This window comes from Epithele typhae, assembly GCF_022376455.1.
Source record: "Epithele typhae strain CBS 203.58 chromosome Unknown BXZ73scaffold_72, whole genome shotgun sequence".
NCBI classification, from domain to species: domain Eukaryota; kingdom Fungi; phylum Basidiomycota; class Agaricomycetes; order Polyporales; family Epitheliaceae; genus Epithele; species Epithele typhae.
Genome location: NW_025954263.1, coordinates 37,783 through 63,633, shown reverse-complemented (window position 1 = coordinate 63,633; position 25,851 = coordinate 37,783). Strand labels below are relative to the sequence as shown.

Below are 25,851 nucleotides of genomic sequence, written 5' to 3'. Positions count from 1 at the left end.
AGGAGGGGTTCCAGGCCGGTCAGACCAACGGGGAACCTGACACCGCGACGGTAAGCAGATCTGGGGACATCGTGCCCGGCGTGGTATGCTCCGATAAGACGATGGCGCAGTTCTAGCACTCTCCGCGCGCGCAGTGGCCCGCGCTCTGAGAGGGCGCGTTCGTCAAGCGCGGGCCGGGCCGAAGCGAAGGTGGAGCGCAAGAGTGGGGACGGGAACGTGTCGGACGCGACCGCGATGTGAGATATTGGGCGCCCGTGCCCGATACTTACCATTGGGAAACACTGCAGGACTACATGTCTCGGCCCCCCTCGCGACCGGCGTGGTCTGTGCGTAGATTCTGGGAAGTATTACTCCGTCGTGTCGCATTCGCTCGCCGCTGTGTGGTGCCCCGCATCGTCATCGTTGTCTGAGCTCTCCCCGGCGCATGAGCGCCCCGCGCGCGGATCACGCTCGAGAGCCTCCACGATCATTGCCTTCATGTGAGCCAAAAACGGACTGTGCAGCTGCCGGCGTTCTGCAGTTGTCGTATCAGCATGGGTATCACACGCATGCAACCCTGAAAATGACATACCTCACCGAAAGCATTGTCCAAGGCCCGGGGAATTTTTTGGCAACGGGTGCCCTACGGGCACTGGCTCTTCATCAAAGCTTGCGATTCAACTGGCCCTTAAGAGATTCAACCTGGCCCTTGAGCGATTCAACCTGGCGCCCGAGAGATTCAACTTGGCCTTGAAGTGATTCACCCTGCAGGCCTTGAAGCGATTCACCCCGGCGCTCAAGTTGCACCAAGATCGCGGTCTGCGTAGAATATAAGGCGTTCTATCAGCATATTGCCGGGTCCGACCAGACCAAGCGTACGTCAAACGAGTGCCAAGCACCTTCCAGCTTCTGGAGGCATTCCTGCGCCTTCCCCTGAAGGTGTTTCCGTCGAAGACGATTGGTGCGCCCCATCTCCAGCTCTTGCTTGACTGTGTTTTGCACCTTGTTCAGAGCGCTGCATCCGTTAGGGCGACCAACTTCCGCTCCACGAGCACGATGGAGGCACCCACCTTTCTAGCTCCTGCAGGATCCTCTCCATGTCCGTGCTGACCATCCCACCGTTCCGGTCCAGTGTCTCCTTCCGAACGTGATCGATGAGGGCGGTCGCGCGCTCAGCGACAGAGTCGAACGCGTCTGTGTTCGCTCCCGACTGCTGTCGCGCGAGATCAGGATGAGGGAGACGCAGCCGGGCGAACGTCCTGAGGGATGCGCACCTCGACGGCCTTTGCGATTCCGAGTGCGCGTGGCGACGATGCCGCCGAAGAATGGGACGGCCCCAAGGCGCGAGTCGCAAGGCCTCGAGGGCAGTGATCCAGTTGGCGAGCACGTCGCGCGCGACGCCTCCCTGCCACGAGTGGGGGATCCCGACCATGTGAGAGCTGTGAGGGAGAGAGAAACACAGTAGGTCATCAGCGCACGCGTCCTCGGCGTACTTATAGCGGTGTCTTCATTGTCAGATACCTGTGCGCGAGAATTCGAGGCTCGAGGCACGGCGTGCCTTCCGTGCCGACTTCAAGCGCCTAGGACGGTCGTCAGCGGAGTCTCCCGGACGTGCTCCGCTGCGCTGCGAGTTGGCCAAGCGAGTGTGCGCATGCATAGTAGTGCACATGTCCGCCGCGTGAAAGGTACGTTTCCGGACTGCAGAGCGAGCATAGAAGCGAGGACCGCCGTCTGTCCGGATGTCCAGTCGCGGATTAGGCACATCTGTGTGGTGGGGAGCACGGCGGAAGCCACATTTCGGTGCAATCAGCCCGGTGGGCAGGTACTGCACATATGCCACTGGCGTCAAGCCGGCGTCAACAGAATGCCTACCACCGCGCGGAGACCTTAAAGTACATAGCCAGACTCCATGGAGGTCTGTTGAGGCCTGGTCGTCGATTTTCCAGCGCCAATAATGGTCCACATCACTACCTCCCGTCCGGAACAGGCCTTCAGGAGGCCTCTACAGCTTTTCGCGAGGCTTGTTTGCTCTGGAAAGGGCCTGCCGACCCCTCCAGACCCCGGGCGCTTGTTATTCCAGCAGTCACAGTGAGATCCTCGGGCATCCCTTTCTCGTCGGCATCTCGGCGGAACTGCCCTTTCGAGCGGTCTAGAGGGAACGTCATGCAATCACACCGAAGATAAAAATCACTGCGAGAGCTCTAAATTGCGGGGACATCCTAGATACTGAACGGCGTAGCTCTACAACAGCCTGGTGAAATACACATGGGCGGGCCCATAGTCGATCGTGACAATTAACCGGCCTGCGCGCGGTCGAAGGAGTGTGATACACGTAAGGGGCGAAGAGGGTATGGGTGCTAACAATACATGGTGGCGGCGAGAGGAGGGGTTGCCCGAATGGACGACAGTGTTCTTCAGCGCGAGCAGGGGAGACGAGATCATGGGTGGCACGAGGGAGACCAAAAACCGAGAAGTAGACCGCGCCGCGCTATGCGTGGCGGGCGTAACGGCAGCGGGGGGGACCGAGATAGATAGAGATAGAGATCTTCAGCGTCCGGGAGTTCTTCAGACCATGTCGTCCGTGTGCGAGCGCAGCGACACGAACGAGTGCGGGCGCACCGACCGCGGCACGTCCGCCACCTCGCGCTCCGCCATCTCGGGCTGGGCCGCGGGGGGCGGCGGCGACGGCGCGCGGTCGCGCACGCGCGCGCGGCGGGGCGGCTGCGGGAAGTCGATCTTCGGGATCGCGTCGAGCGCGGGGAGGTACGGCATGCCCGCGGCGTCGGCGAGCTTGAGGAGCTCCTTCTCGCGCTCGACCTCGTCGATCGTGGTCGGCGAGCCGACGTGCGTGCTCGAGCCCGCGGAGGTCGTCGCCGTGGGCGAGTACATGCTTGCGCCCTTCTCCTTCTCGTCGATGTCGCCGATCGAGATCTGCGTCGAGAGGCGGTCCGAGATCGAGAGCGAGTCGAGCGAGCCGCGGCGCGTGCGCCGCTGGACGAACGTCGGGATCGTGACCCGGCCCTGCGACTTGGAGCCCGTGGAAGAGAAGCCGGTCGAGCGGTCGAGGGTGCTGATGCCGACGCGACGTGCGACAGACGAGATCGCGGTCTTGTAGTGCTTGCGCGCCTCCTCGGCGAGGCCGAAGAAGGCGAAAAGAGGAGCGCACAACCGATCGGGGCCCACGCGCGGAAGGTCATGGCCTTCACGAGCTCCGGGTTCTGGCGCCACGAGATTGCAGCGATGCGGTTGACGCGGGAGAAGCCCCAGTGAAGGTCGGCCATGCCCTGGAAGACGTAGATCGGCGAGATGCGGAGGTTCTGGACGATGTTGTAGATCGTGAGCGGGAGGGTGAAGAGGATCTCGACCACGGCGAGGCCCATGAGCGGAAGTAGCGGTTGAAGGTCAAGTTCGCGTTCGATGCCATGAGCTCGTTGAACTGCCGCCTCCGCTTGAAGAACGCACGAGAGTGAGCGTGCAGTACGTCGCGGAGACGAGACCGATCGGGATCGGCCAGGCGGTGAAGAGGAAGTAGGACATGATTGTGTTCGGGTACTCCTCGATGCAACCGACGCCTTCCAGAATGTCGAAGCGATGTCCCTGGTAGACGAAATCTGCAAAAAGTGATGAGACGGGAATCTAGGAGGTGCGTGGAAGACAGATAGCTTACAGAGAATCATCGAGATGATAGGAATGCCCACGCCAATAGCAAGGTCGGTGATCATGTTACGACGCTTGTCTGCCCGGGTGATCGACACCGCGGAGATGTTGGCAATGTGGTAAAGGCGACGGTTGATGACCAGGGAGGCACAGACCACGCCGATAGACGACCCGATCGTGAAGTGGGTGGCTGCGAGAGACGCGCTCAGCCTTGGGGATGGTAATGCAAGAGGAATGGAAACTCACTGATATCACAGTACACCGGCGCCACGTTGATCGCGTTGTCCCTCCAGACCACCTTGTCGATGAACTGGATTAAGTTCTGGGTTCCCATCCAGAAGATGTACAGGACACAGCCGACGTTCCATGCTGTGGGGGACTGAATGAGTGACGAACGAGAGTGAAGGAAAGTATGTGGCTTACCTTCCAAGTGCCAGTAGAGCGGGATACAGATCAAGATGAAAGCGAGCAGCGAGAATGCCGCTTCGATGTTGACTTGCGTCTCGAAGGGGATCACCATCTTGGCTTATGCGCGCTACGATGTGTACAGGGGTACAGAGAGCAGGAGGAGTTGGACCGCGAGGCGGCTGGGGAAGGGAGGCCCGTGGGTGTGCAGTGAAGGAGCGACTGCTGGTGAGTATCCTTCGCGACGGCAGACTTTAATGCGTCACCACAAGGTCCCGACGTCGCTGCTGCATTCGCCATTCTGGGTTTTTGCTTGTACTCGGCTACGCCCCCGCTCATCGAGAAGAAGAGGTCGTCACCTCTTCTGGCCGCCCCCTTGCCCCTTCCAAATCGGGACGAGCCTTTGTCTCTGCGCCAAAATGGGAGGCGCGCTTGATGGGAACACATGGGCGAGGGACATCAGAGGGCATCGGGCAATCGCCAGCTGACTTGATGCTTCTGCGCAGAAAGATTAGCGGTGAGTTCCCAGGCCTACGCCGGATGGGGAGTGAAAGGGGTGCCTCTGAATGGCAGGACGACGCTGGCAAACGCTGACCCCAGAAGGGCCTCCCTTTCGCTCATTAATAACGAGCGCCTGCGTGCCGAGCATACGATAGCTAGATGTTGTCCAATGACCTGTTGAGATGTTGAGTGGGACTCTTGGACGGAGATAGGACACCGTGAAGTAAAACGTACGCTTACCGCCGCCATGGCCCATAATCAGCCGTAAGGAGTAAGTGTTCAACGTTCAGCTCCCGAGCGAGCATATGTTAGAAGAGTGCGGCATTGTTCGCAATGTGAGGGTCAAAGAACTAGCCAGCATAGGGAACAACACCAAGGGGCAGGGGGTTTCGCGACTCCGTCGTCAATGTCGCACTCCGGTCCCTGGTATCATACGGCTTGCGGTTGAGCGGAACGCGAAAACGGAATTTCGGGGGACGGAAGAAAGGACGCGAGCGGATGGGATTCACTGTAGTGGAGAGAGGGTATGGAGGAGAAGTGGTTGGCACAGCGGAGGGGTATATGAGGGACACGTACCCTATTGTCCTGCACGGGAGAGGGCGCGAAGCGCCAACGCGTGTTCCTGCCTGCAGATCTCAGATGTGCTCCGTCGCGTCTGAGTCTGTCTATGCAATGCAAATGCAATGAGGCATTGGAGGCTTCCTCTCGCCGTTAAGTCCGGACTGGTCGATAATGGCGCACGTTCTTTGTATGACGTCCATGTTTGGGGAGTTTTGGTTTTGGCGACTACTCCGCATAGATACCGTTAACCGATCAGTGCCGCGTTGTCCTCCCGTCAGACAAGGGATAATTATGCAACAACCGCGCTTACGTTGGTATCGGTCCACGCCTGGGGAGTCCGTGATTGTTGCTGTTGCATGATCGCAGATCAACAGCACCGTTTATCGACGAGCCTGAAGTTGAAGCATCGTCTCTGTACAACCGGAAGACGATTATCAATGAGAGTGGCTAGATTCGTCTGGTCAGATCAACAGTCGAAGCTTTTGGTGGAATCGGCTGATGAAGGGGCCGAGCCATTGTCGAGAGCAAGAGGGACAACTGCCGTAAGGGTCACCACGGCCATTGCTGGAAAAAAGACGCGACGCGAGGCAATCACGTGCTGCACATTTGTCACTGCCGCCTGGCATACTGCAAACTTTGACCTTTTACCACCACCGCTAGCGAAAGGACTCAATAGCGACCATATGGCCTTCGACGATCTTTAAGCCACGGGATAAATCCTCAAGTCCTTAAAAGTGTCTCCAGTAAGCACATCTGTCCGCTAGTACTTACTACCAAATAACCGTTCGTCTGGTTCAAGAGAGGCGCCTCGAGCAACTTCTTGCTTGTCATATGCTCGTACTGCGTGGATGAGCGTCGCATGCATAACCAATCCAGATGTGGAAATATTCGCTCGTAGTGCACAGAATCGATTGATGTTACGCACTATGTGTCATGTCATTTGCAAGACTCGGAGGTACCGGATTCCGGAACGCAATACGAAAGTATGTACTCAGCGTCTGACACTCGAGACTCACGAATCGCCTTTATAGACCGGCCCGGATCCTGCCACGGCTGACAGTGGTGGTGCCTATCAGCATGGCTACGTCTACTACCTATTGGGAGCGCTGATTGACACCCAAAACGTCCATCCTGGCGGTTAGGTCAATGTGAGACCACGAAGTTCAACACAGCGGCAATTGGATTCCTCTAGTGACCGCATTAGATGAAGTGCCATATGGTCAGTATACATTGCGTTCTGTCACAGCTCATGCACATGTTTGATCCAGATTTTAACAGCCCTTCGCGGATCATGCCAACACAATCCGTGCCATTGGGCCAGCCATCCCGCTCCTTCGGCTCGCCAACGGCCATGTTCTTCACTCGTGATCTTCAGTAAGCGACCAATCCGCACTTCCCGGCCTAGTACTCCCAAGTGCCCGCAGCGCATTCCAGCCCTCCCCGGCCGGCAGACAACGACCGACCATGTCGGCCACGCTCCAGCCCCGCCCCTACACGCTCGGACCCGGTGAGCTGAAGATTCGACACATGCGATCTAGGCTCGCCCGCACCGTGTGGGCGAGTCCGGTGCTGTGCTAGAGCGCGTGCGAGAAGCCGATCCTCCGGAGGCAGCTCAGCGCCTCCGCCCCAATTCCGTGCCGGCGTAGGCAGCGGGCTGACGGAAAGAGGCACCGATGCAGGACGTTTCACTCTCCCGAGTCCCAGATCCATGCATCGTCCGACCCCTCGCCGGACCCACTCCCGCGTGCCAGTCGCAGTGGCGCGGCCCCCTTGTTGCCGGCTGCTCGTCGGCGGCGTCTTAGGTCATATACCCGCATGCTCCGCGACACGGCAGGTAATCCCTCAGTTTTTTCTCGCGCGCAGCGGTACTGACATTCATCCACGCATACCACATCCGCCGTCATGCACGGACCGTCAGATTTCTTAAATCCACTTGGCCGCACAAGTCCACACCAGTATCTCCTGTGACATCCACCCCCTCGTCCACAGTGGCTCGCACCACTTCGCACTCATCAAATCCCCGACCGCTCCAACTCGCCCTCTCGCCCTCCGCCCCCTCACCCAAGTGTCCCGCAATGGCTCTGGTGTCCCCTTTGAGGAAGCCTGCAAACTACGGATCCATCTCCGCGAAAGACTACCGCCCTAGCCTCAAAGCTGACATCGAGGCCCCGACGAAGGGCTCTGACGACTCCTGCGAACGCGGATTGTCGGCATGGCTAACAGTATTTGGAGCTTTTCTGGCCCTCTTCTGCTCCTTCGGTCAGATGAACGCCTTTGGCACCTTCCAGTCGTGGTACACGACACACCAGCTCAGTGATCGCCATCCATCCACTGTTGCATGGATAGGATCAGTGCAGCTTTGGGTGTTTTTTGTCTCCGTGAGTACACAGCACCTCGTGTTTCAGCGTCTGGCCTGCGTGCTAAAAGGGCGTGGTTTCTTACAGGGTGGTTTCATAGGCCGCGTGTTTGATGTATACGGCCCACGCATCATCATGGCACTTGGCACCGTCATCTACGTCGCCAGCATACTCCTCACCAGCGTGGCTCAAAGCTACCAAGAGTATCTCTTGGCGCAAGGCGTTCTATCGGGCCTCGGTGTCGGCATGCTGTGAGTGTCAAACGGCCAAAATTTCATTGTGGTCGCCGTTCTTCCGCTCTGTCGCTGATGCAGAGCTCCTTCCATTCAGTTTCTACCCACCACTAGCGGCCATCTCGACCCATTTCTGCAAATACCGCGCAACAGCGCTCGGAATCGCTATGGCGGGCTCCGGTATAGGTCGGTTTCCCTCGGTTTTTTCACACCAGGTGTCTCGTGCTGACTGCGCCCGCCGAACTCAACAGGTGGAACGGTCTATCCGATCCTTCTGCAGTACCTCTTCATCAACGTCGGCTTCACATGGGGAACCCGGATATCCGCCGCCGTATGTTTCGTTCTCTGCGTCGTCGCGACTGCAACCGTCACGAGCCGCATCTCCCCCGCCGCCGAATCCAAGCCCACCGAGCGCCGACCGTGGCTCGACCTCCATGCGCTCCGCGATCCCAGATTCTCCTCCTCGTGATCGGAAGTTGCTTCATGTCCCTCGGTGAGCATCCCCGTCCCACCCCACCCCGGGCCTCCGTCGTGGGCCCGCTCCGCCGCCCGCGGGGCCGCCCACTCCGATCACCAGCACCGCACAGGCACTGACCGCGACGTCACCGCCCCCCTCAGGCCTGTTCACGCCCTTCTGCTACCTGCCCTCGTACGCGACCGACCAGGGCATCTCCGGGACACCGCCTTCTCCGTCTCGCCGTGCTCAACGCGGCGTCCGTGCTCGGCCGGATCGCGCCCGCGCACGTCGCGGACGCCTTCGGGCGGTTCGCGCTCCTCGTCCCGTGCGCCGCGCTCGCCGGGCTCTCCACGCTCCTCCTCTGGCCCGCCGCGCACTCGCTCGCCGGGCTCGCGGCGTACGCGGCGCTCTACGGCCTCTTCAGCGGCGCGTTCAACGCGCTCATCGTGCCGTGCATCGCCCAGATCTCCGACATCCGCGAGATCGGCGTCCGCATCGGGCTCTTGTACAGCATTATCTCTTTCCCGTGCGTGCCGCTTTCTCCCTTCTGCTCGCTTCTTGCGGCGCGTGCTGACCTTTGAGTTTTGGCGTCGCAGGTCGCTCATTGGAAACCCGGCCGCGGGGCGCTCCTCCGACTGACGGGCGGCTCGTACACCGGGCTGATCGTGCTGAGCGGGACGAGCGTCGTCATCGGCTCGTTTTTCATGCTGCTTGCGAAGCTCAGGATCGATCCGAACATTTTTGCGCGCGTGTAGCGCCCCTGTGTATTTGTGACCGGACGGACGCGCGGACAACGGCTGGGCCCCCGGGACTCGAGGTCACCTGCAGCCTTCATCTGTATTTCTACCATCCTCTGCTTTGGAAACGACCGGGATTTGTAGCACATCGTAACATATTCATATTTGCTTTGTACGCTATGATTAGCTTCCGAAGGCGAGCGGAGTTGAGCTTGAGCGGTGTATGAGAATTCGCAAGGCACTGCGATCACAGCATGCACGCGCTAATGGACAACGCAAACATGGGCGCGAAAAAGACTTGAAACGCATACGAGGGACGGAACAAGTCGTGCTATGGATCGAAAGTTTCACGAACACGAACACCCGGTGCAACTCCGACCGTAAGATGAGACCCAAACCTCGACCACCCCACCCAGCACCCTCGTCGCGACTGAAGCCGGCCGTACAACGACATGAGACCCAGGAAACGTCTGTGGCTCGCCTCACGCCTCATCCTCACCCTCGTCCTCCCCGTCGCCAGATCGAGCTTGCGCTTCCTGCCAGGCATCTCCGCGCCGCCGCCAAAGCTGACGCCCGCCTTCTCGCGCAGCTTCTCGACGTCCGCCTCGCCCTCCTCCGCCCACTCGAGCACGAGGTGGCGACCGAGGAAATGCGTGTGCCGGAGCGTTGCGTACGCGCGTTCGGCCTCGTGCCGCGTCGTGAAATCGAGGAACGCGAACCCGCGCGTGCGGTGGTCGAACTTGCGCGGGAGGCGCACGGACTTGAGCTGGGCGTGAGCGCTGTGAGGTGCAGAGGATCGACCACATGAGCACACGAGACGAAACAGAGAAGGCGGACGCACCCAAACAGCTCGCGAATGTCCTTCTTCGTCGCCTCGAACGGCACATTCTTGACGATCATCTTCGTGGTCCTCGCCTTCACCGTCTCCTTGTCCGCCGTGCTCTCCTCCGCGCCGCGCCCGGCGAACTTGACCGCGAGCTTGTGACCGTCGAGCACCGTCCCGTCGAGCGCCTTGAGCCCGCGTTGCGCGCCCGCCGCCGTCTTGAAACCGACGAAGCCGTAGCCCATGCTGAGCCGCACGCCCGGGCGCGCCGGGTCTGCCTTTGTCTGCACCCGCGCGAACGCGAACTCGGGCAGGTGCCGGGCGACCTGCGTGAGCCTCTCCGCCGTCGTGCTGAACGCGAGGTTCTTCACAAACAGCGTCGTGCCCGCGGCCAACCCCTGCTCCCCTTCCGCCGCCGCCGCCGCCGGAACAAGAGCCTCGGGGGCGGTGATGGGGCCACCGCCGACACGTCCGCGGAGGTAATGTCGGCCATCGGCTCGTCGGTGAGGAAAAGCCCTTCGGGGCCCTTCTCGAGGTAGACGATAGAGTTCCCGAGGCGTCGGTACGCGACTGCGCGGAACGCCTTCCGACCCTCGTCCGCGTGCTCGAACTCGACGACGGCAAGTGTGCCGGCGGGCGGGACGAGCACGCGCCGGAGCGCGCCATGCGGCTCGAACAGCGCGCGGACGTCCGCGGCGGAGGTCCCATACGGGATGTTCTTGACGAGCAGGATGTGGTCTGAGCGGGCGGGGCGACGTCCACCGTTCGCCTCGGGTTCGAGTGAGCTGAATTCGACGCCGTGCTGCTCGAGGAACGTTTTCGTTTCCTGGATGACGTGCGTCTCAGCGAGCGCGAGCTTCACTGCCGCATTCTCGGACTCGGGGTTCAGGATGTCCGCCTTGGAGATCTTCATGCGATCTGCAATTGAGGCCACAACAGCATCGCTCTGAGGGCGCGGGAAGTTTGAGATGGGGAGGAAATATATTCGCTACGGACGTACGTACGTTCATGTACAACATGGCCCAGTTGAACTCCTTCCCAGCTGTCGCCTTCCGCTTCGCCTCTCGATCCTGCTTCACCGTACGCTTCTTTCCTTCCCCCTCCACTGTCTAGTTTACCTCGCCTGTCCACGGCGGGTAGTATGTGTAGTAGTCGGCCTTGAAATGAGGTCTTATCCAGCGCTTCAAAGCAGCCAGAGCGCTTTCCTGCTGCGCGAACGAGACATATGCCAGGCCTTTCGGCTGCTTGCTGTTCGAGTCCAGCACCAAGTGCACCTGTTGAAGAGAGTGTGGTCAGCATCTAGACGGAGACGAAATTCCGAATGAAAAAGGGGAAGTATCAGAAAATTTTCTACTATCGGTTTTCCCTGAGGATCAGCAACCTCGCGAGCGAGTCTGATGTCCCTATTCAAGTTTATCATCCTTACACAGCGCATACACACGCTCCCTTCTCCTGAAATGCGACGTGGAAAGAGATGCTCACCTGAGATACCTCGCCGTAAGCTTGGAACAGATCTCGAAGCTCATCCTCTGTACATGTGAAGGCGAGATTTCGTAGAAAGAGCCGCGAAGTTTGACGAAATGCTTCTGTCATGGTGTCAACGGGCGTTTCTTGCTATGATATCGGTCAGTCGAAGCAGATACCCCAGACGATAGGCGATACACACCTGGCTCAACCCCTCATCAGGCTCCTCTTCGTCCGACTGCTCGAAAGTCTTCTCGGCGTCGATGTCTATTGCCGGCTTCGTATGCCTCTTGAGCCAATCCAGATCTGACGATGGCTCCGCTTCGTTTTCGGGCGCACGTCGGCTAGGCTCTCTGGCTCATCCTTCGCCTTCTTCCTTTGCTTCTTGGGCAAAACAGACGAGGCGTCTGGTGATACGGCGCCGACGACGGGGTCATCATCCTTCCATGACGGACCTTTCTTTGTGCGAGGTTGCATCACTTGCATAAACTCGTCGAGCTGAGCACCGGAGGACTGCTTGCCCTTCTTGGTGGCTGCTGGCTTGCTCGTCGCGTCCGCTACAGCCCCCGCTTCAGACGGTGATGGCCCAAGTCGTGGCCGTTTGTTCGGTCTAGGAGTTGGAGCATCCTTCACGCCCTGACAGGAACAACGCTGATCAGCCCATATCCTCGCGCTGGGGTGAGTATGGTCGCATAGCGGACCTCCCGGTGCTGGCCTCATCCACCACGAAGTGATGATTGAGAGCCCCGTCACGTGCGATAGTCATCGCAGGAAGAACACCACGAAAGGGGAGGGGCAAGAATGGCAGGCGACGTCTAGTGCAGCGCACGCGAGACATACGCGAAAGCAGCGGTGGGTGGGAGGCAGCAAAGAACGTTACGCACATCGACGATGTCGACCGTGATCCTTGACGAGTCAATATATGCCCGGTTAAACCACTTGCGAACACGCTCGGCCTCAGCAGGGGACTTGTACCCTACGAAACCAAATCGGCGCGAGGTGCCGTCAGGCTTGAGAACAAGCTTGACGTCGGTGAGTGTCCCACCCGGACCGTCGGAGGCTTCGAAACGCTTGCGAAGGCCATCTTGCGTGAGATACGCAGGCAGGTTCTTGACTATGAGGCGTGACATGGCATTGGGCGGGGATGTGGGGAGGAGGTGGAAGGATATGGAAGAGATGAAAATGCGCGGCAAAAAATCTGTTCACATACGTACGCGTTAAAGCGCCGACGGAACTTATGGGCGTCTATCTCGTCCTCGCGAGTCGCGACCAGGTCGCGCGCACCGCGCTTGCCTTCGGGAGAGCGAGCTTCTCTCCACGCTATCCGTCTTTTGTCTCTCTCGCGCACACTCAAAATGTCGACCGCGGTCGCCGAAAAGCAAGAGCGCAACCCCAGAGGCATTCCCAAAGCGCCATTCATCGTCCGTGCCCCTGCGATCCGCCCTACACAACTCGCATTGATCATGGGCCGTCCTGCAGGCGGATGTCGCGCAATTCCTTGGGAAGGATAGGACTGCCGAGGCTGCATTGAAGGAGTTCCAGGCGGCTCTTGCGTAAGTCGCGCAGCGTACTTTCAGCCTTGTGTGCTGATCTCATGTGTCTTCCCGCAGGAAGTACCGCTACATGGAACAAAATCTGGCCCAAAGACGGGGAAGTCTGGAGGACAAGATTCCAGACATCAAGAAGACGCTGGCGATGGTCGAGTTTTTGCAGGAGCGCAGGGTAAGTTGTTTCTCGGGTACTACTCTGAAGACCCTGTATAACCGCGGGGTACGGTGTAGGAGGGCAAGGGTGCTGCAAGTGAAGACGATCTAGATGACGATCTGGGAGACGACGAAAGCGCCTCGAAGCCTCTCATCACAACATACGAGCTGAACGACACGCTATATGCGGAGGCACAGCTAGAAGACACGGACACCGTCTACCTATGGCTAGGAGTATGTGATTCTATCGTGCCAGAGTGCTTGCTAAGAACTATCCATCAGGCGAATGTCATGCTAGCGTATAAATTACCTGCAGCGGTTTCTCTACTGCGATCGAAGCTCGAGGCGGCGAGGAACAGTCTCGAGTCCGTGATCGAGGACCTCGAGTTTCTTCGAGAGCAGATCACGGTTATGGAGGTCAACACCGCGCGTGTGTACAACTGGGATGTGAAACGACGAAGAGATCTTCGTGCGTTAGAGGCTACCAATCAGAAAGCAGAAGAGAAAGCAAGCTAGAAGTCTTTAGTTCTCTTGCTCGCACTCGACTTGTACTACTGTGTATTCACTATTCCTGTATCATAACCTTTTGGGTCTACACATTGTGCTATCCCATCCAAAGTGAGATAGTTGCTGCTCTTACGCAACTATGGGCAGAAGACTTGTTTCAAACCGCGATTCCAGACGCTGAGGTATATCATTACCGTAAATGTTACAGTACGGTACCAAGCACGAGTGAGGAGCAGGGGAGACGATGATGCTACAGAACCAGCTAACAGATACACGGAAACACGGAGGGGTGGGCAGAGTGAATACTCGGACAGCTAAGACGAAAACGAACAACAATTGGGGGATGATGATGGGTACGAGACCAAATCGGAACATGCAGCAGGACGGGATAAATAGAGTCCGAAGAACGACTCACGACGACGAAGGCAGCAAAGATGAACCGGGACTTCATTCATCTCGGGGAACGATGTTCTTCACGGGAGGCAAGACGGCAATGAGAACACGCACACTCGCCCAGTACGGCCACAACATGACCTCTTGCGCGTATCCCAGTGCCGTGGCGGACGCTCCTTCCACAGGGCCGTCGAGCTTGAGCGATGGAGGGCTCGCGCGGCCTTCCTTGTCCGAGACGAACGTGCCGTCCGAGTCGGAGTCTTCAGCCTCGGGGATGGTAGCGAGGCGGGGGACGAGGTGCGCGAGGTGCTTCTCGCGGTCAGGACTACGGATGCGCGAGTGGTGAATCGGGTTACCGTTGAGATGGGCGCCCCCGTGGCCGTTCATGCTCCCTTGTCCATGTCCATTTCGTTCGTACGGCTGTCGAGCGGGTCGTCGAGCCCAAGTGCGAGGAGCGCGCGGGGGAGGTAGAGCACGCGGTCGATGGCGGCGACGACCGCGCATTGCACTTGGCGGAGGAAGGACTTGCCGTCAGGGATGCGAATCCCGGCAGCCTCGAAGGCAGCGAGGTCGCGCTTCCGGCGATCCTCGACTTGCACAAGGCTGTTCTCGAGCGAGGTGATACGGACGTTCTGCGCAGCGCGGTTGGCGTCGTGCTTGCGCTCGCTACGCTTCGCAGCGCGCTCGAGTTCTTCGATGGCTTCGTTGAGGTTGTCGCAGACGTCACGGAGTGCTCGGCGCGCTTCAGGCCTTCTTGGAGCCTCCCACTTCGCGTTCCAGTATGTCGATGCGCTTGAGGGCACATGCAGGCGTGTTCTGTCTTCTCGAACATGTGGACGATTGAATCTTCGTCCGGGTAGTGCAAGCTGTGTGTAGCTCCGGGTCCGATCCCGCAGGCGGTTCACGAGGTGGCTCCATGGACGAATGCCGGTGGCGAGGACGAACAGAGTGGTGGAGAACCAAGATAGGCGTCGTTGTCGCCGAGCGCGTTGAGGACACTGCGAAGGAAACCAGCACCGACAAGAGGCGAAAGGACGGTGAGACCGAGGTAGAGCCATTCATGGCGAACAGTTCCCCTTGTGCGAGGGACGCGAGCTCGAAACTCGCTCGTCGTCGTCGTCGGTGTGGCGGCCACGCGTCGTGCCGACTTCCGGGGACGTGCAGAGAGGTAAAGCTGCCAAGGAACTGCGCATATAGTCAGTCACGAGCGCATACACGAGGTAAAGGTGCAGCACGACGTACTCTCAATGATTTGGTGCAAGTAAAATATCAACAGCACAATGAGGAAGACATTCTTGACGTGATCTCCCCCCGTCAGCCAGTTGGCGATGGGTGAGACGAGCGCAACGACAATGGAGAGGTCGAGGTCCGCCCACGAGGTGCTCTTCCGCGCAGACACAGGGCTCGCCGCACGCGGCGTCCCGGGATGGGCGACACCGCGGGACTCTTTCCTTTGGCGTTGGGGAGGGCATCATGGAACTCATCATCCGTCGAGCCCGACTCGAACTCGCCTCCCGACCCAGCTGTGCCGCTTTCTTCATCGCTCCCCGGGGGCGTCCCGTTCATCCGGCGGCGACCCTTCCCATCTATGAAGGCCGTGTTGAGCCCTTTGGGGCGTGCGTTTGGGGGTCCGGGGCGTCGTGAAGGACCTGCCTCCGCTACACGAGATGCCATTCCGGGGGTGGAGCCGTCGAGGTGGGTTGTGCGAGCAGAGGGAGCAGCTCGGTGGGCAACGTGAGAGGCGTGAGGCCAGGTGGGAATAGAGCGCGGCGGAGGCGCAGCGAGATTGCTGTCCTAAAAGGTGGTGGTCATGAACGTGGACGGAGAAAGAGTTGCGGAGGGCAAAAACAAGCTCGACGTCAACGTTCGCTTGGTCACCAACGGATCGCTACAAACATGACATCATGCCCTTTTCAGGGATAAATGCAAGGTTAATGGATTGTTTATCCGTGTACAAACGTGCTGTATTAAAAGCTATGCCGCCAAGTTCCAACTATAAACGCGGCGTTATTAGGCCCACTACTAGGTTGCACCACGAAATACATTCTCGTTCGACGATGTAGAGATGCTACAGGGGGGATAGATATGCTACACAGTGGGAAGGATACAAGAAAGAGCGAACGGGACGGCGAAGTAGCGCGCTCTGGTTCTGGGACGGAGTCCAGGAAATAACAAAGCGATTGAACCGATGAAGAGTTTGAACATGAACAAATCACATAAGATGCATGAATGCATAGGCGACCGTAAGCCTCAAGCCTCGATCTCCTTCTTCTCATACCGTCTCGGTCTCCTTCACAACCGTCATGTAAATGCCTCCCGCGAAGCTCCCCGACGCGTTCTTCACCCGACGCGACGCCGTCCTTGCCAGCAGCGCGTCCCGCTCCGCTTCCGCTCCAGGTGCTTCGGCACCGCCAGCCCTGGTCCAGAGCGAGGGCGCCCGGCAACGATGCTGTCCGCGTCCGCGTCCGCATGGTCCTGGAATGGCGCGGCGTGCACGTCGTCATAGTACGCGCCCATGCTGATCGTCGACGACGCGAGGCTTGTCGTAATCGACGATACGCTCGGCGGCGCGACGACATGGGCGCTGTTTCCGGGGACAGCGACGGCGATGGTGGGATGATGGTAATGGGAGCGGCAGAGGGCGTTGGAGCGCGCGGGGACACGAGAAGTTCGGAGATGGGTACGTGGAGAGACAGGGACTGTCGCGGGCGGTGCGGGCCACCGCGCGTTGATGATAGAGATCGGGCGCGGAGCCTTGACTGATGGAGACCTAGTGGGGGCAGGGACTGCTGGGGGACTGCGAACCGAAGTAGCACGACTCCGCGGCTGGGCGAACTTGAGACCGAGCGCGCGAGAGACGAGGACGATGAGGGTAGGGTCGGCGACCGCATATGTGAAGGTGGAGACGCGACGCGCATAGATGGCGACACCGTGCGCTTCGGCGGAGAGGCATCACGGCGCACCAAAGAACGGGGAGGTGGGGGGAAGGGTGACACCAGGGGCATGGTTACGACACCCAGCCCCAGAGCTTCACGGCCAGTGGGAGACTCGAGGTACGCCTGTGTGGACTGCACGAACGGGTCGTCCGAGAGTCCATACGTAGATGGCACCCTCGCGCCTTGCGATGACTGTGTCTGGGGGATCTCCGGAATCGCGAGCCGCGCGAGCTTGATCTTCGCCTTCACGGGTACCACGGGCTCCTGCCCGGCGAGCGCAAACGAGAGCGGCATCGGCTTGTATGGCGCGTCGCGGTCGCCGATGAGCGTCGGGGACGGGGACGACGGCGCGCTACTGAAGGTCTCCCCAAGAGAGCGGAAGCCCTTCCCACTGCTATTTTCACTCTCGCCTTCGCAGGCCGAGGTAGAGCTCGGGCGTCCGAAGATGGCAGAGTGGAAGTAGTGCGAGAGCACGCGGGAGCCCTGCGAAGAGCGCTGCGAGGACGCGCGGCAGACCATCCCGAGCACGGTCATCGCGACGAGCACGATGGTGCAAGCGGGGGTGAGCCACCACTCCGCCTCGATTGCCCCCGGAGGAAGGTCGCGGTCGAGGGAACGATGAAGGGGATCGTCATCTGTGCGTGCACCGCCATCCAGGTATCCGTGACATTGGGCTTGATCCCACCGACGTCGGAGACGTGTCCGTATAACGACAGGGCGGTCGTGACGAGGGAAGCAACGGCGATGAAGACCGATGTGAGAAGGGGCCGGGCGAAGGCGAGGATGTCGATAGCAAGGCGAGGAGAGTCATGCATATGGGAGAAGAAGACGAGGCCACTGTCCAGGCGGCCGCGGATGGCGAGGAAGGCATAGACGAAGGTAGCGATACAGATGATGAGAGGGGGAAGCCAGATTAGAATTACGGCGAGGGACGAAGTATGGATAGAGACCGAGCAACCAAAGTCTTGAACGATGTCGAAACGATGTGGCTGGACAATGACGTCTAGTATTTGAGGTAAAATGTGAGACCAGAGTTCGCGGGGCAATAGTATGACTTACGAAGGACGACGTAAAAGACGGGAATGATTAGGCAGAATGTAAGGTCTTGCATGAGAGTGTAGGCTTTCTGTGCGATCTCTTGTCCGATGGCGCAGCGTCGTAGATTGCGTGCGAATGCAAGCGCGCATCCGGGAAGCGCTATCTGGGAGGCCAGAAACACTCTTGAAACTGGACAATCCATTGTCAACGCCGATGATTGGGACGAGAGAAAAGAGGACTCACCTATGTCGCACCATGGAGCAATGCGCACGTCAAAATTCCCTGCCCACAGTATCGAATCGATCCCGTGGATGAGGTTCGTGGTTAGAAGCCAAATTGCGAGAGAGATGACCGCAACATTGCGTGAGTGGAGGAACACAGGCGACAGGAGCAGCAGAAGCCCCAGGCAGACGAACGAGACCACTGGCAACTCAAAACGCATCATGAGTGGCATGGCTACTGGTGTTCACGTTGTATGTTCTACGAGGGCCTGCCGTGGTGTCGCAAGGAGGCTGATCGTAGGCTGGGGAGGGGAAAGGAGAGGCGGGGGCGAGGCGCGGTCGGACTCCAGGCGTCGAGCGAGAGAGCTTGGGTATAATCGTGGGCAAAAGGGCGAGGCTCAACGGAGAATTTCAGTGGCCATTATCACCGTGCCCGAGGCGCTTCGACGAAGGCGAGGACAACAAGGATGGACAACCCGAGGACAACACAAGCGGGCTCGCTCGCCTGCAATGGGGGTGGCAGGCGTCCAACGGTCTTCTAGTCCGCTCGCGTGGAAAGGTGACGCCCTCATGCGTGTCAGATGTGTGGCGGGGCCGACAAGTGAGCGTCCCAAAGCGGGTTCCTGCTTGAGCCGCCGGGAAAGGCAATGTCTAGGCAGAGGACCAAAAAGGCAGGTTGTAAGAAACTTGTTTCGGAGCGCTGTCTGCCAACTTACTGGAATTGAATGCATGTTAAACAGGTGTTACATGATGGTAGATGCGGTATACCACAAAAATTATAGTGCTGGAGACCTTGAGCACAGTGCTGGTGGTCACTTGACGCGCAAGGAGATTTCCCACCGAGGTCATGGTCTCAGTGCAGTTGATCCCCGACGAGCGAATGCGAAGAGAAGTACCACGCTGCACATAGTCTGGGTATCTGAATGACCGGCATGAAAAAAGCCGGAGATTAAACCCCCGAGACTTCTTCGGCGAGTGGACTTCAAGTCGCCGCCCTGTTCCTCGAGCTTTAACATCTCTTGCTGATAATCCACTAGTTTTTTCATTCATGTTCGTGGTTTAAACCGCGCATCCATAAGCCCAGATATTCTTTCAGCGATTTTGATGGCTTAGAGGGACGGACTCACCTCGCGGCCGATATTGATCGCGCCGGCAAGCGCATTTGCATGCGTGATTGCCAGAAAAAAGAAGCGTAGATATAAGCGGTAAACCGGAGATACAATGAACCAAACGTGACGTGAAGTGGTGCGAAGGGGTCCGGGATGTTCGCTGGCAGAGGTTGGTGGACAAGGCGTAAGGCGCTCACCGAGTCAAACTTGCCAACGGATGATGCAAGCCGTAGACGCCTATTATCCTAAATGGGTTACTTGTATTGAACGTCGATGAAGTCGGCCCACTAGTCCGGCATTTGCCAGCTTCATCAATGCACATGTCCACTATATAGTGGAAGGTTGTCCGAGACGTTCAAATTGAGATTAAAAACATGGGAACAAATGGCATTCGACGGATGATATAACATAGTGGCTCGTAACGGATGGGTTTCAAGGCAATATTAATCTCGGATCCATCCTTTGATGAGTAACAAAGAGTCCGGTGTCAACAGTTTCAGGGGATTTTCCACCTACAAATGAACAGTCTGATCGCCGTGATGTTATGCTGACGTACACCGGGTGGCAGGTGCTGAAGGTGAATGGTCCTGTAGATGGGCACGGCTACGCTAAAAGTCGTAGTAATGCTGGGGCCGGTGCAGAGCAAGATCGCCGTCACCCTTGTCAGTGAAGAGCAGGTGAGCGGGTTTGTTCTCGGCCGAGGTGGCGACCTTTGAATACATTACAGTCAGCATCCTTTCATGAAGGGTTACACCGAGCATCAAAACAGCACAGATGATCTGACCACTGCGCATGCCGCTCATCTGGCAAGGCTGACAACCAATGACACGAGTGATAGTTTGGTCAGACACCCGTGACGAGACCGCAGAAGTTGTACAAGGGGAAGTGCGAGCCAACCTCCAGGTCGAGGGGGCCTCCGGCGTCGCTTGAAACACCCAAGACAGATCGCACGCGAGCGGCCGGTCGTCGGACCTTTCCATCAGCAAAAAAGCAAAATCATGCGATACATTGGAAAAGCTTCAAATGACCCACGGAAATTCGAAGCCTTTCAAATTTATCGTAGATCTTTGCAAGTCATTCCAATGTATTGCATATCTTTGCAAGTCATTACAACGAAACCCGGTAGGTCGACGAAACGGGAGTGGTGTTAGTATGTCATGCTCATGAGCATACATCGCTTGTAAGGCTATAGACTCACAGAACAATAGGTGAAAGCGACGTGAGCAGGGGCCGGATAGTTCTCGGAAGTATGCGCGCCGGGCGCCCTGAGTTGAAACCCGCGAGCGCGGCAACCACGTGATCAGGCGGCTATGGCAAACTTCGCAAGTCCGACCGGGCTGTCCTCGCCTCTTCCTCTCTTCCTCCCTCCTCCGTTGTCTTACCGCCCTCGCCATTTCTCTTTCTCTGAGACTTCAACCTTTTATGCCCTGCTCTTTCCGCGCTTGTGTTTTTTCTACAACCGGACAGCAAGTCCGATGCAGGTCTGAGGCGGCAAGTACGTTCACGGCCTCACACTGATGGTATACACTTCTCACCCTCCACATCCCAGATGATAGCATCCCCACTTCCAGTATATCGAATCTTCGTCACCTTCTCACCGCGTTCTGCACGCATATATTCACTTGCACACTGCGCAACGCTCTGCTATCAGCGAGATTGGGTGCGTGCGGGCCTAGTGCGAGCCCGGGTCTCTGACGCTTGATATTGAGGACAAGGGGAAAGATCGGGGAAGATTTAGACGGGATTATAGGCCATGATACGGTGAGAATCTGGTCCATCTTTGTGTACGTGTTTCCTAATGGAATCCTGCTGACGATCCTCCGCATACACCTCGTGTTTGCTCACCTCTCCTGTGTGGTCACTGGTGAGCAATTCGTCGACCGTCTAGAGCTCGTGTTCAAGTAAACCGGCCCTCCCTCGGTTTGAAGGTGGCTCAGTCAAAGATCGGCCTGGTGGACAACTTGTTTAGTGAGTTCCCACTCCGTCCTTGCATTGAATTCTCCCAAGACCCCACGGATCTTCACGGAGATCCTTGCCGCTGCACGCGCCCACCATGTCGTGTTTACGTTCACGGACCGGTGCGCCCCTCTCCGCTCTTTCACCTCGTGCTCACCATTGAGACAGTTACCTCGCGCCTCTCCAATCCGCCTGCGCGTGGCGCGTCCCCACGCTTGCGCGGGATCCCCGCCGTCGTCCGGCTCGAGCATGTCGCGTGGACGGTCCGATGGATGTCCTGCGATGAGTGTGCGAGGGAGGCGCTCCTCGCGGACTTCCCCGGGCGTGGATGTGTCGGGAGCGTCGCGCTCTTCAGGCGACTGGGCGGCGCCTCCGCGGCTCGAGCGAGCGCGTCTCGCCGTTCCTACGCGCGTGCACGAGCCGCCGCCGCGGTAGGCAGCGTGGGCGTTGACGCTTACGAGGACGGGTGAGTGCGCCGACTGTGCGGTGCCATCGAAGTTATGCATGGTGCCACGCAGCTGCCTCCATTCCTGCACATTCTCAGGCCGACTCCCAGGTGTAGCATGTCGCACAACGAGGTCTCGATCGCCAGGATCACAGATCTCCGCAGAGCGGCCTTGTGTGATTATCCTACGCTCCATGTATACATGTCTGTATGTAATAGTCCCTTTGACCAATACAAATTTTCTTCCTGTTGTATTTGATGTGTGAACGAAGGTCGGACGGCCGACGCCGGACAGTGCCAGGAAACCTCGGAGCACTGGACATTGGAATGGCTTCCAATGACTCCGAAGACATTGCAATGACTTGCAACCATCCAACACAGCTATCTATTGAAAGTACGAAGATTTTGTAACATTCCAGACATTTTATTCACTTCCAAGCCATTCCAATTAAAACGCTTTTTTGCTGATGTCAGGCCCAGCCGTGGACACTGGAGCGCCTTGGGTAGGCGTGGGAAGCTATGTGTCAGCCAACCAGTGCTTGGCAACACCTCGAGGCTCGCATCCTCCGAGTCCTGGTGTTGGACGTTAACCATCCCTTCTCATCCTTCGCCAAGCTGAAGAGAGAAAGGCTGTGCGGAAGATCTTCCAAGACTGAGCTTGCCTTCAGTGCTTACCGCGAGTCTGTCAGTCACCCAGCTTCTGGTTGCTTCTGATACTAGCTGCATGGGCATTCTGTGAGTGAGTCATTTAGCCGCAATGAGTCCTCTTTCTAATCGGCTATGTGTAGACAAGAATGAGCAGAAGGGATGCCGGATTTCCTCAATAAAGTGCGCAATGGCCTCTCAATAGCAACCACGTCATTGCCGAAAAGATCCGGGCACCTGGTTGGCACGCCCACGTGACACAAGAACGCGTCAACAAACGCGTCGCTTGAACTCCACTACGCGTCGCCACAGATCCTATTGTCCCCTTCAGAAAGACGCTGGTACAATGGCGGGGTTCTCGATGCGCCCACCTGGTGCGCTCCCACTAGCAGCGAGTCACCACACCTCGGCAAAGACGTTGTTCACTTTCGACGTCGCTCATAAACCCCTGTTCACCATCGCTCGCCCTCTCATCCCATTCCCGCCTCTACCGCTTCCCTGAGCACGCTTCCATCCATTTTACCCACTGCACCCGCTTCAACCGATCATCCCCGTTGACCGCCCGACGGATGCGTGGGCATGGTCCATTCTCAGCTGGCCCAAGCCCTCGACCACTCTCGGCCCACACAAAAGCGACCAGTCTGCGGGGGCTCCTGCGCAGCAGTCGAACACGCCTCTTTGCTGTGATCGCTTGTTTGAGGGTACTCTGCAGGTCTAGGGTGCGTTTTGCCTTGCTTTGTGACCACCTCCCCCTTGCGACCACCTTCCGCTTGCGGCCCGTATCCGACACCCGGCGCCCCGGATCGTAGTAGATCGCCTCACCTGCCGGTGACCAGTCAGTCAGTTTCCAGGAATTTACAGTTCCCTTCTATTGTGGTGACCCGCCGGCAGCCAGCGTCCGCCGATGACCAGCCACACCGACCACTCTTTCCAAACAGCGTCCAGCCAGCCGCGTGAAGAGCCGTCCGCGGGTCATCCCTAAGCCCGCGATTGGATCTCTTGAGTGCCACGGTCTACGGAGCCCCGGCCACTCCGCCGGGTATCAACGCACGCCCTCAACCACCTCGCCCCCTATTGTCCCTTGAGACTTGCAATTTGGAGCCTGCAATTGGCCTGCAATCCCCTGGCGTGCCCACATGCTACCCGTGCGTCGCTGCGTGCGGCGGCACGAGGACGCTCGACCACACGCGACCGCCAGAGGTGAGCTCTCCGTTCTTCACCATCAATCCGCCAATCCGCCGGCAGAGGACTCCCCAGCACGCTGCCTCATGTTGGAAGGAGTGCGCGACTGCGGACGACTCCTCCGAAGGACGAGTATATGCAGAGGCAGGGGTGTTCCTAGACGGACGGCCGCCCAGAGACGCATCCGTTCCGCATGGCGTGAGGGGACCGGGTTGCGAACGCCCCACCTAACGTTACCACTCAGGTCGCACCGGGGACCCTCTTCTCACATCCGGCGCGCCCTCGAGGTCCTCGCCAACGTCGACCGCCAATCTCTGGAGCGCGGCGCGGCCGTTGATAGTCTGATGTAAATAGTCGCTGAAGTCTCGTGCGCGCGCACCAAGCAAAAGAGGAACATAACGGGCAAATTCATTAGGTACGACGTCAACTCGAGCAGCGGAAGCGGTACAGCTATCGATACAGGACTTGGAGACCTTCTATCGAAGGCGCCAGCCTTCACTACAAGTACAAGCTCCACGCAGAGCATACATATACCAATAATAAACGGGGGCGAGGGAACGGACGCGGGCGGGGCCAGCCGATAATGGATTAACGAGAGTAGGCCAGGGGAAAGGGCAGGGGCAGTCGATGAAGTCGAAGGGAGGAGATGATACATTGGGGCGCGCTCGACTAGAAGAGGGCGGTGCGTCAGTTCGGTGCGTTCCTAGTTGACGATGGGCGGGGACGGCTCACGTTTACAGGTGCTCGGGTCGGCCAATATACGGAGAGCGCGTGCGCGTCGACCCTCAGGCGATAACACAGTAGGCCGCGAAGCCAGTAGACTGATGGTCGAAGTCCATCGGGACGCCATCCATGCCATTGGTCTGAGAGGCGTTGGGGACGACAGGTACAACCGCGAAGGTGGTGTGGGCGTTGGACGAATTCAGGTCCACCAAAGAGGACGTCGAGGCCTCGTCGGCCGAAAGGATGAAGTCGAAATTGTCCATGGTGAGATGAGGGGTCTGTGTGATGGGGAAAATGCGCGAGGTATGGGGCGGATCCTCGAATGACGAGGGGAGTGTGGTGGCGCGAGGGCTAGAGCTCCTGTTGGTAGTGACGATACGGGTGCTGAAGCCATGCTGGCCTCCTTCGAACCTTTATACTGTTTTGACTGCCTTTGTGGCCCAGGTACAAGCCCTACGACGGGCCATCGCTTCAGGTCACAATAGGCGGTCGCGGCTCGTGAGGTCGACTGCCCATTGTCCTCAAGGACCGTGAGACCGTCTGAACCGATGCGGCGGCGCAGACGCCGCGTGGCCGATAATGACATAAACCCATATTTGTATGACATTGTTTGGCTACCTCGAAGCGCCTGAAACCATCAATTCCTGAGGCGCCCGAGCGAACGTTCGCCGACCGCTGAGCGCTGAGCTTCACTCTCTGAGCCGCTGTGGGCATGGATTATCTGGGGTAGCAGCGGCGCTGGTATGTGGCTATCCAAGTATCTCGAAGACAGCTGTCTTCTCTTGCAGTTGATCACGAACGCGAGTGGCGATCAAGTGGTGGCTCAAACCAAACTCTACTACAATTCGGACTACATTGAAGTTTCTATCATACGTACAGCGAGGTATATGCTATGCCAGTCTTTATCGTAACGATGGAAAATAACGAGAGGGAGGAGAACGGAACGAAGGCTTGACTTGGTTGGAGATGAGTGGGAAAGCTGTGACGACTGTGTTCAGCGTTACCGTTCAGACATCCACACGCTCATGCATTACTCACACAGCACAAACACGCTTCGCCATGTCAGGTGGGGGAGCTTCTTCGACGTAGAATCTAGGCGGAAGTAAAGACGTTAGCCAAGGGATGATGGGATGCGTGGACGGAACATACTCTTTGCTCATACACAAGCCCGGCTCGCGCAGCAGTGACGTTCGCAATATCACTAATAATAATAAGGATACTTAAGGATGATCGCATCAGCTCTATACACGGATATTCCATCTGATCGCCTCACCGAAGAGCTACATCCTGAACTGGCAACGCTCACATTTCACGCAATAACGCAATAGAACTTGGGCCCAGAAACATTGGCATGCTCGAAGTCGGTGGGGATGTCGAGTGCGAGGTCACCTTCACCAGTAGGCGGGGCCGGCTCAGGCAAGGAAGGAGCGATGATGAAGGTGTCGAAGTTGTCCATGATGGTCGGTGGTGTGACAGTGAGTGAGGGTGACGGTAAGTGGGGCGCGAGCGGCAGGCGCAGCTATTATACATATGAGTGTGTGGCAAAGTGGCCGATGCGCCGGCCATTGTTGTCCGTAAACAAATATGAGGACTCGAAGCGAACCTGAGGGGCCCGGGCTTCCGATCACCTTCGAGTCCGCGACCAAATAATAACAGCGTGATGTGACGCGTTACCTAAACCGTGTCACAATGCTCTCCCCAGAGGCGCCGGAGGAGGCGCTTGATACACGGTTCGCTGCCTCCTCATTGTCCTCCAAAGAGCATTGTTCGAAGACTGCCCTCGCCACTCGCTCAAAAGATGCGGCCTCTGAGACTTGGC

General features: G+C 58.1%; 7 protein-coding genes across 7 annotated transcripts; 2 read left to right on the top strand and 5 right to left on the bottom strand.

The window, feature by feature from the left end:
* Positions 1–642: 642 nt before the first annotated feature.
* BXZ73DRAFT_81080 (uncharacterized protein) lies at positions 643–1,411 on the bottom strand (the record flags this gene model as incomplete). Its single annotated transcript, XM_048023421.1, has 3 exons — positions 643–798; positions 859–994; positions 1,050–1,411. 3 exons carry the CDS (start codon positions 1,409–1,411, stop codon positions 643–645), a joined length of 654 nt encoding a protein of 217 aa, XP_047873291.1.
* Positions 1,412–2,544: 1,133 nt separating this feature from the next.
* BXZ73DRAFT_81079 (STE3-domain-containing protein) lies at positions 2,545–4,156 on the bottom strand (the record flags this gene model as incomplete). The annotated part of the gene is given in 6 exon segments (XM_048023420.1): positions 2,545–3,049; positions 3,163–3,422; positions 3,442–3,590; positions 3,647–3,826; positions 3,883–4,005; positions 4,060–4,156. The coding sequence occupies 6 exon segments, from the start codon at positions 4,154–4,156 to the stop codon at positions 2,545–2,547; spliced, it is 1,314 nt and encodes a 437-aa protein (XP_047873290.1).
* A 3,022-nt stretch (positions 4,157–7,178) lies between these two features.
* BXZ73DRAFT_92498 (MFS general substrate transporter) lies at positions 7,179–8,905 on the top strand (the record flags this gene model as incomplete). Its single annotated transcript, XM_048026375.1, has 6 exons — positions 7,179–7,481; positions 7,548–7,711; positions 7,791–7,879; positions 7,945–8,158; positions 8,359–8,680; positions 8,747–8,905. 6 exons carry the CDS (start codon positions 7,179–7,181, stop codon positions 8,903–8,905), a joined length of 1,251 nt encoding a protein of 416 aa, XP_047873289.1.
* A 229-nt stretch (positions 8,906–9,134) lies between these two features.
* BXZ73DRAFT_92497 (uncharacterized protein) lies at positions 9,135–12,304 on the bottom strand (the record flags this gene model as incomplete). Its single annotated transcript, XM_048026374.1, has 10 exons — positions 9,135–9,218; positions 9,387–9,666; positions 9,729–10,147; positions 10,171–10,656; positions 10,715–10,803; positions 10,829–10,910; positions 10,934–10,984; positions 11,193–11,324; positions 11,514–11,810; positions 12,059–12,304. The coding sequence occupies 10 exons, from the start codon at positions 12,302–12,304 to the stop codon at positions 9,135–9,137; spliced, it is 2,166 nt and encodes a 721-aa protein (XP_047873288.1).
* A 225-nt stretch (positions 12,305–12,529) lies between these two features.
* Positions 12,530–13,393, top strand: BXZ73DRAFT_53829 (Prefoldin subunit 3; the record flags this gene model as incomplete). Its single annotated transcript, XM_048021074.1, has 5 exons — positions 12,530–12,595; positions 12,654–12,727; positions 12,785–12,896; positions 12,956–13,111; positions 13,160–13,393. The coding sequence occupies 5 exons, from the start codon at positions 12,530–12,532 to the stop codon at positions 13,391–13,393; spliced, it is 642 nt and encodes a 213-aa protein (XP_047873287.1).
* A 438-nt stretch (positions 13,394–13,831) lies between these two features.
* Positions 13,832–15,451, bottom strand: BXZ73DRAFT_81076 (uncharacterized protein; the record flags this gene model as incomplete). The annotated part of the gene is made up of 5 exons (XM_048023419.1): positions 13,832–14,169; positions 14,196–14,597; positions 14,723–14,962; positions 15,020–15,228; positions 15,258–15,451. 5 exons carry the CDS (start codon positions 15,449–15,451, stop codon positions 13,832–13,834), a joined length of 1,383 nt encoding a protein of 460 aa, XP_047873286.1.
* Positions 15,452–16,049: 598 nt separating this feature from the next.
* BXZ73DRAFT_92495 (STE3-domain-containing protein) lies at positions 16,050–18,193 on the bottom strand (the record flags this gene model as incomplete). Its single annotated transcript, XM_048026373.1, has 6 exons — positions 16,050–16,157; positions 16,187–16,476; positions 16,548–17,292; positions 17,331–17,716; positions 17,773–17,940; positions 17,995–18,193. 6 exons carry the CDS (start codon positions 18,191–18,193, stop codon positions 16,050–16,052), a joined length of 1,896 nt encoding a protein of 631 aa, XP_047873285.1.
* Between the last annotated feature and the right edge of the window lie 7,658 nt (positions 18,194–25,851).